Genomic DNA, 9755 nt, shown 5'->3' on the forward strand with positions numbered 1-9755 from the left:
ATACAGAACAACACACAATGAAATACAACAATATTCACTCACAACTTTGAACTTGAACAAATTGAATATAGGCCTATCCATTGGTAAGTTACAGGTAGCTCAACTTTTCTTATAATTACTACAGCTTTCAGGCTATCTTTGAATTTTGAATTTCGTCTCCTCGATGTTATCTTGGAATTCCGTATTTCCAAGATAACATATTTTGGAAAGACGTCTTTCCAAGATACGTTATCTTGGAATTCCGTCTTTCCAAGATAAATTATACTGGAAAGACGGAATTCCAAGATAAATTATCTTGGAAAGACGTCTTTCCAAGATACATTATCTTGGAATTCCGTCTTTCCAAGATAAATTATCTTGGAATTCACTCTTTCCAAGATAAATTATCTCGGAAATCCGTCTTTCCGAAATAAATTATCTCGGAAAGACGTCTTACTAAGTATTTATTCCATGTTTCCATGATAATTATCTTTGAAACTCGGAAACGCGGAAGGTCACTTTAAGCTTCCGTACTTTTGAATTGTAAAAATAATGATTAAAACGACCTTGATCACCGAAAGGTCCACTGATTAATCTCAGATAAGAAAGTATAATACATACTCCAAGTATTGAAATACACGCCATCGTGTTGATCACTGTTTATTGAATCAATTCTATGGGCCCGTTCGAGCAAAAAACGCCAACCATATTCCGTTTATTTAACCGGGTAATCGCGCTGAGCACTCAGCGGGTGGTCGACCGTTCGAGCAAGTTTTAGCTCACGGTAAATACGTGTAACAAAACTACTCCGGAAGAAAATTTCAACTTAACCCATGGTCAACAACCCATTCTTTGTTTACTTGCTACTGCTGCTATAACCGGCCCACGTACACACAGCGCGGCACGGTGGAACGATAATGTAGCTCAATAATTTATAATGGCTGCTTTAAAATCTGTACGTAGGCTAGTTTATTATTTCTCCGAATAATGGTAAATCTACAAATCAAACGCGTAGCTTAGCTATATGCTACTAAATTTAGACTTCGTCGTGCATTTGTGAGGAGGCGAAGGAGAGCTGCAACCACGCCTGGGCCGTTAAAACCCATTCAGTCCCATAAGCGCTTTAAGCGCTCTCTAATTATCGTCAGTAATTAATCAATTAATTAACAATAATTTAAAAAAAAACGTATGTGCAGTAATGTGTGCATGTATTTTCATTAAATATTCGAGAAAATATCAAAAATTTTTATAAAAAAATGTTTCTTGGTGCTTTTTTAATTAACTTGAATGATTAGAGTAATTAAAAATATGATCGTTATTTTTGTAATATGATACCCTTGAACTTTTTTTTTCTATTTTAAAAATTTCACAACACTATATAACCACTTATTTAGGAAAAACATTTTATTATCTTTCAATTCTTATCAAAGGAATTTGTATTACTCTAACAGAAAAAATTATATTTAATTATTTTTGTCACTAAAAAAATTTAAAAAAAAAAATGGTGGGCCTGGATGGGTTAAACCTATTGAATTTGACGCTAGGTTGTGGGCAAAACATTTGGAAAAACAATTAAGGTTGATTTATCATCGCCTCCGGCTCGCCTTTAGGCCTAGTAATTGTAAATATACAGGCCTACACCATTAGCCTACATATTACCAGTATGTCATAGGCCAAGGCACACATACTCATTAAACTAATGTTGGCTATAAATTGTTTTTTATTGGTCTAGTAGAGCGGAACTCGCTATTCTGTGGGGGGGGGGGGGTGAATTACGGGTCTGAGTGCATATGTCATAGCTACCAGCAGTTTAGCCCACTTAAGAGCTCAAACAGAAAGCAAAGTTACAGTGGGTTATTTGACAATAAAGGTTAGTAATAATAATGCATTTATAATGCACCACCTATCTAGGTAAACCTGTACTGAGGCAGTTGTCTTGGACTATCATCATTTCACTTTTTGACCTACAATTATAACAAAGACAATAACAGCATTATAGGTCTACTTGCTTGCCAGGATTCCATTTTATTCTTAATACAGTTTCAAAATAATTTTTGCAATTGAATGGTATTTTTCATTTTGAGCTCCTCGAAGACAGCATAATTATCAATAAATGACATGTATACTCACATTTTAGCTTTATTTTAACCCATCAGAACCCTCAGTTATCTCATAACCATTGTCTTATTACTTATATTCAGAAGCAACATGAAAAAGATATATTGGACAAGTATTCAAATATATTTGAAAGTGAAGTACAAGCTGAAGAGGCATGTATAGAAGCTACTGCAAACTGAATCTGAGTAAGCTAATGAGAGAAAGTTGAATCTGGGCAAGGATTCTGGACAAACTGAATCTGGGCAAGCTAAATTTCGAGTAAACTCAACTTGGGCTTGCTTAATCTGGGCATGTAATCTAGGCAAGCCATATCCGGGCAAGCTAAATCTGAGTAAACGCGACCTGGGCTAGCTGAATCCGGTAAAATAATCTGGGCACGCTGAATCCGAGCAAGCTAAATCTGCGACAACTGAATCTTCTGGGCAAGCTTAATCCAGGCAAGCTGAATCAGTCAGCCGAGTCTGGGAAAACTAGATTGTGCAAAACGGAATCTCGGCAAGTTATATTATGAAAAGAGTGTTGGGTTTTAATTCATAATTTGTCACCAACACTACTACCATATTCACTGTTGGAAAAAATTTAATAAATTAAAGTCGTCTTCTCTCAAATCATAACCCGTCAAATTAAAGACCTTTTCTCTGAGCAGCGGGATGAACACCAATCTGTAATGCCCGATTTTGTAATTAAACTTAACTATATAAGCCTTGGTCCCTACAATGGTCTTTAATTGGAGGGAGGCCTGTATTACAGTAATGCAGTGTATGTAAATATACCTACTGTGCAACCTAATTCACAATGTTATCTCTTTAAGGCTCAAGTTTGTCAATAACACATAATCTGTGTGAATTTTAGTTATTTGTTTTTGTTTTATCTTATACAATATTCCATGCATTATCTTATCAACATGTGATTTGGAGATGGGTCAGGATCCCCCGTCAGCTGTTGGACAGCAGGCCCGGAACATAATCATTTGCCTCCTATCCACATTCTGTAACATTATTTTAATTGCCAATCCATAATATTCAAGGTACCAGGGATTTTTATTCCGGGACCCTGACCGAGGTTCTAGTCGGCCCTTGGTTCGGCCCCTATCTGCAAATTTCTGGAGCCACCACTGTTCTGCTACCATTTCCCACTGATGTACGAAATGCACAAAACTGGACAACAGCCTAAATAGACACATCAATTTTTAATGTTTTCTACTCTTATAAATACAAAATTAGAAAAGAGATTTAATATACACAAGTATACATCTACATACCCATGATTCCTGAATTTTGTTTGTACAGTTATTTACAAAGATAACCAAGATAATAACCAAGCCCAATCAAAGTACACTACCACAATGATGTCTGCAAGGACTAAAAACGTGATTAAAATCAATCAAAAAAGCTTAATAGGCAACTCTAGATGGTGTGTATTAGACATTTTCCAATAGTAACAAATAGATTAATAGTATGTTATAATATTATAAATGCTATTAACTATATTAATTATAACAACTTTAAATAATGTAATTACTGTATATAGTGCAACATGCCTTTACATGATGAGGTACTGCATAAATCACTATTATTATCATGATGATATTATTTTTAACTATCGTACAACACAAGAACTGTGACAAAAAACGAATGTGTATGTGGTAAAGTTATGAATAAAAGGCAGTTCAAATGACAATGGGGCAGTTCAAGTGACAATATGGCAGTTCAGGATAATCCAAGGCAGAACTTTTGTCTGTCATCTAAACACTATTTGACATGCTTTGATATGTTTCAGGACCTGTATATAAGTTTCATGTAATAAATATCTGTAATTTGCCCATATATAGGCATGATCATATCCATATATGGGCATGATCATATCCATATATGGGCATGGTTATGTCATATCAAACCCATATATCAGAAAACCACAGATATTTGCGACAAGAAAATTGATACTGGAGACAGCTTTAGAAACTATCCCCAGTGGCTTATCTAGGGGAGGGCACGGGTAGCGCACATACCCCAGTCACATCCATTTAAATTGTTTGAATCAAAACAAAATCACACTCAAGTAGACACAAATCACCTCATTGTGAGCTAGTGCCTCCTAACTTAATCACCCAGCACAACTTCAAATTATAGGCCCCCACCCCATTTGCAGACCCCTAGATACGCCACTGTTGTTCACACAACCACTACAAGAGGTTGTATTCAATATCTCTTATAGGTGTAAAAAACACTGAGACCTTTCTCAGTGCAAGCAACGATTGATGCTATAATATTCGGGGTTTTTTTCGGTTTTAAGATTACTGCATTCACAATTTATCTTTATTTTATATGAATTTTATATCTTAATATTTTTTATATTGTTCTGGTTGTTACTGGCACAAACAAACAAAATGCTTTACATATTGGAAGATCCTGGGAATGGCAAAAGGTAATTATTATACCACACCCCCATCCCCAAACAGAAAAACAAGTTCTAACCTAGTGTGAAATCATTTAGATTTGAGATTAAAATGGCAAAACTTGAAGCTTCAAAGGTGTTAGCCCTGGATACCAACTGGAGAAGAAACTCTTCTCTCAAACCTAGCCTCCCTGGATCATGGGTTCCCAATTTGCTCTTTGCTCCACTACCCCAGACACATTGTCAAACTTAATAACTGGAATACACACATATCCCACAAATACATGTTTTACGTAAACCTCGTTTTGTGGGAACTCGGCAACAATTTTCAAAAGACAGAGCTTAGCAGAAATTTCCACTGTTGTGTAAAGATCCTGAAAACAGTATAATTGGATACAGCAGACATAAATCAATTTTCATTAATACTACACAACATTAATTATTATAATAATTTAAATTAATTATCTGCAATGTACTATTTTATGTTGACAAATGATATGGAATGCAGCTGACAGTTGTAATTGATGGATAAAAATATAAATTACTTGGAGAAAATGTTATTAAAATCAAAATTAATTGAATTACAATGTATTTAAAAATACAACACTAACTAAAATCTATATGAAGATATATTGTTTATCTAAAATAAAATGTAATAAATAGGTAATAGTCTAACCAATAGTAGTTACACAACAATAAGATGAATAGCAGAAAACAATCTGTAACAAATACAGGTTTTCGTCCCTTTTTCAATAAAATATATGAATTCCTTAACGTCATCTCTTTGGAAAGCAAATTTTTTGAGTTTGTTCAAATTTGTTTCTTGCTCATGTGGATATGAAGGTCATCGCATTAAATGTAGGTGGCGCTAGGTTGTTTGTTGCTACAGTAGTTCACTACACAGGCTACGTAGAGTAGAAGATATTCGCTAGATCATTTTGATACGCAAAGCAAGCCTTTCAATAACAACAATTACTAAAGATTTCAAATATGGAAATTATGTTATACTTAAATTTGATGACGTCAAGATTTACGTTTTATAATAATTATAAAATTATGTACCATTCATGATCTTAATTAATATTATTGCAATTGATGTTGATTAAGTCAATAATTACTAATTTCATTAATCAATTCAGGGGATCTCAGAAAATTATTTCAAACAATCAATTAACAACTGTACACTCAAAAACTAGCCTTGTATCAAACTAGTACTAGCATTTTCTGTTTTACTTATTCTAAACTGCTTAATTAAATAAATCAGTAATAATATTAACATTACAAAGTAAAGAAAAGTTACTTAAATAATATAACACAAAAGGAAATATGAATTATAATTTTCTATATACAATTCCAATCAACAAATATACAGCTACTTGGGAATCTATGAACATTAAACTAGGATACTAATACTGTACTGATTCTGATAAATTTTTCTTCCATTCGGTTGTCCTTGGTAAATGCTCTTTCCTCAATTGGCTTCTCTCTTTCTCGTCTCCAACCAATTTTACGTTCTGCCTATGGCATTTACTCTACAATGACTTAACTGTATAAGCCAAGTTGTTCGTTTGTTTCTTCAACAATATTTAAAGAGGGTAACCCTTTCAATTTCCCCGAAGGGAGGCTGATGTAAAGGGGCCCTCTTTAATAAATAATATACATCATCATACAAATAAATCATCACTAGTTTGAACTGCACATGCCCGTATCCAAGGTCAACTGATATAAACATGTTTGTATACGTCGATTGACTTTGACACGGGCATGCGCAGTTCAAAATACGAATTAGCCTATTGCTGTTTTTCCTCCCCTTTAGCATTTCTTCTATGTTGGCCACTCTCTTAATTGTCTTTTTCAAAAATTAGATTACTGATATGGTAATATATGGTAATATTACCATCATTACTTTTATTACAAACTATTGTGGAATAGAAACACAAATTTATTTAACCAAAACCAAATATTAAAATAATAATACAATATCTGATATCGCTCTTATGAATCAAATTCAGAAAATCAAATTTCAGCACATTCTGTATTTTCCATGATAAAACCCAATATATACACAAACTGTACACAAGAAACCAATTCTAACATTTTTAGTTTGTTTTTGCGGAATACAATTATAGAAAAAAAAATCACACACTTAATTCATAATGAGTACTTCCTCAATGTCCAAGCCAATCACAAAGCTTAGAATTCCGTGGCCTGAGGTGTTAGGATTCAGTTAGCTTGAATCCACGTACAGCAGGCTTTAATGCGACACTGTTTTGACCTATTTTTGACTTGCACGTAAATAAAACACGAGACATGTTCGCTGATATGTAGAATGTTGTGTATGCATACCGAAGGCAAGAGCTTTTTTATGGTAAACATGGATATGTAGTGCATACATATCCATGGCCAAAGGTCATGAAGGGACCCTTCAAAGTAACATCATAATTCCTATTGTAGAAACAAGTTACATACTTGCAATTTCACCAATACATGATTTCTCAACACATGAATGTTATGTGTTTATTTACAAATATTTGTGTACTTAACACAGATACCACTCCCTGATTTCTTTACACACTTCAAATTAAATAAAAACAAAGAACATAAGAAATGCAATCAACGTTATCCAGAACCTCCGGCATACCAAACACTGCTCCATTCTTGTTTTATTTTACAAAAAAAATAAGCCAGTACATTTATCACAATACAGAAGCTCATACCATCAGACGACCTCCTTTCTTCAATTTTAAGATCTTGCTCAACCTTTGTTTGGCTGTTGCCATACCTTTCTTTGGTTTCTTTGCTACAAAAAGAAAATAAAAACATTATTTTCACATTTTAAATGCAATTGGTTGGTTTATTTATTTATTTACAAAATACAATATAAAGGTGTCATAATGAGAAAATAGGGAGCATGTCCGCAGCTTGAAATATAGGGTTTTTGTGGCTACTTTTAACTCATAATCCATCCGCGCTCAGCCATTCTGTGGCAAAACAAACGTAACTTGAAATTTTCACTTTTGGAAAAAAAACAGAGTTAAAGTTTTTATGTTTGCAACTTGGCAATAAAAGATTGTACCCTTTTGAAATTTTGTAGGATTGTATATCTATAGACATTGTGATTATATTTAAAATTTTAATTACAAACGTTTGTTTATTGCAAAGTTATTAGCGATATTTACAGATGTTGTTTTGTCTCGGAAACATGTCAGACTCGGTATTGTTTTGGGGCAATCACATGCATTATCTAGCTTGTTCATGTCGCTGTTAAGAATATTTATATGAAAATGCCATTAACCAGATGCTTTTGCCTTGCCATAACTCCATCAGATCAAAACAATATTTGAATACCATTCCAAGGCAAAACAGCGTATCTACATCGTAGATACATTGTTTTACCCCGTAACATTGCAGTTGCGTTGTTTTGGATTTATTCGGTGCAAACACCAAGGATAGCCCACGAAAGTCTAGAAAGAACATTTCCAGTGGGGTCCTTCTGGTGGTGACTGGGCACCGGGAGACAATAGCCTGCTCTTTTCCGAAGAGTGTACTGCATTCTTTAACATGGGCCATTATTGCACACACGACCAACGGCTTAAATGTCTCATCCAAAAGACTGTGCACTATTGTAACTTGTATTTCAGCCCTCCAGCTAAAACACAAGGAGAGGCAGCGATGAGAAATAAACCGGGGACCTAGAGATCTCCACGGTTTAGCGCACACACATGGCTACCACCGGATTAGCCGACTGATCTAAGCTGCTAATCACTAGATTTTAAGTTTTGTGCTTAAAGATAGGTGGTGCTATCTCCGAAACGACTCATTATTGAGACCTGAAATTTCACAGGTAATTCAGAAGTGTTAATATAATCCAGAATTATATTATCTAAAAATCGAAAAAAATGTCAGTTACGTTGTTTTGCCTCGGGACAGCCGTGCTTTCTGTGTTGGCAATTCACTTGAATAACTGTACAAGTAATTTTTATTTATGTCTGGGACAGGTCTTATCTAGGCATGGGATCATATTTTTCATAGGCTTCTGTTGGAAGACTGTTCATTTTATCTTTAGTTTATGACTCATCCCATCACAGGCCCGTAGCCAGCATGCTTGAAGTGGGGGTTCTGGGCGCGGGGTCTAGGGGCCCGCCAAAGGGCCCGGTGGGGTCAAGGGGAAAAGCCCCCCAAAGCCAGAGCATTTATACGATTTTAAAAGCATGTACATGTCATTTAAATGCATGTTCATGTATATTTAAATACTTCTTACACAATTTTAAAAATAAGATAAGAAGACTACTTTTTCCAATACAGGATTTAGAACGTAAATGTTTATTGTGAAACAAACTTTTTTTAATTAAAAAGCAATGCTTAACATTTTAATGCTACTATGTAATGTTATCTCTAATAATATAACTGGGATAATTAGCAACACCCACTAGGTGACTGTACTAAACACCATAGGCGTAGATCCCGGGGGATGGGGGGAATATCCCCCCATATTTGACAAGGGGGGGGGGGGGGGTCCATTGTATCATCCCCCCAAATATTTTGACTATGTATGGGGTAAAATGGAGCTTTACACACTTCAAAAGACTGTCACAGAAATAATTTGCACAGTCTTATGCTTTTAGTACTGTCTCTTATACACATCTAGATGTGTATAAGAGACTAATGTATTAATGTTGATCACAAAATTATTTTATCTGGTACCAATCTAAACTCTTCTTTCCTTAGATGTTAGATGTGCTTGCAAAGAGAGCCACATTTCACACTGAAGGGTGTGTACTACGACAGTAACGTTATGTCAATTCCAAGAATGTTTAAGGTTATATTGGTTGATGAGGAATTTATTGATTAGGCCTATAATAGCAAATTGCATCAATTTATTTTGCAAAAACAAGGTTTCCAGCTTCAGAGGGGGGCACATCCCCTGTCCGCACAAGGGCACCCATTGGTGCTAACACCAGGCGCGTAACAGGGGTCTTGGGTCAGAGTGGGTATTTATTTTTCCGGTTAGTAATTTACCATACCCACCCCACCCCAATATATAGAAAACAATACGACATAGGGCTTATCTTATTTATAATAGGCCACACACATGTGTTTGAAACTAAATATAAGCATTTTCATCATTGTTTTATTTATTACAAACATATTCTTTCACCATCAATACACATTGAGGCCCTTCTTTTAAGTTAAAACGATCTATCTTAACTTTGTCTTTCTTGAGTTTGGGACTATTATGTGTTTAAATAACTTAAAAGGATAAA

At 34.8% G+C, this 9755-nt stretch overlaps 2 protein-coding genes across 7 annotated transcripts in view; one reads left to right on the forward strand and one right to left on the reverse strand.

Moving 5' to 3' along the window:
• The window catches only part of LOC117124136 (solute carrier family 26 member 6-like), a 14243-nt gene extending 11295 nt beyond the window's left edge, over positions 1-2948 (forward strand). For all 4 annotated transcript variants that reach the window (XM_033270277.1, XM_033270280.1, XM_033270278.1 and 1 more), the window contains one exon: positions 2181-2948. In XM_033270277.1, coding sequence (XP_033126168.1) covers positions 2181-2276 — 96 coding nt within the window. In that variant the 3' untranslated portion in view covers positions 2277-2948. The remainder of the gene's footprint in view (positions 1-2180) is intronic.
• Positions 2949-3267: 319 nt separating this feature from the next.
• LOC117124135 (lysine-specific demethylase 7B-like) overlaps positions 3268-9755 on the reverse strand; it is a 21116-nt gene continuing 14628 nt past the window's right edge. For all 3 annotated transcript variants that reach the window (XM_033270275.1, XM_033270274.1, XM_033270276.1), the window contains one exon: positions 3268-7291. In XM_033270275.1, the coding sequence (XP_033126166.1) occupies positions 7203-7291 (89 nt within the window). In that variant the 3' untranslated portion in view covers positions 3268-7202. The remainder of the gene's footprint in view (positions 7292-9755) is intronic.

This window comes from Anneissia japonica, unplaced genomic scaffold, assembly GCF_011630105.1.
Source record: "Anneissia japonica isolate Jap-2015-1 unplaced genomic scaffold, ASM1163010v1 scaffold3019_len273136_cov204, whole genome shotgun sequence".
NCBI classification, from domain to species: domain Eukaryota; kingdom Metazoa; phylum Echinodermata; class Crinoidea; order Comatulida; family Comatulidae; genus Anneissia; species Anneissia japonica.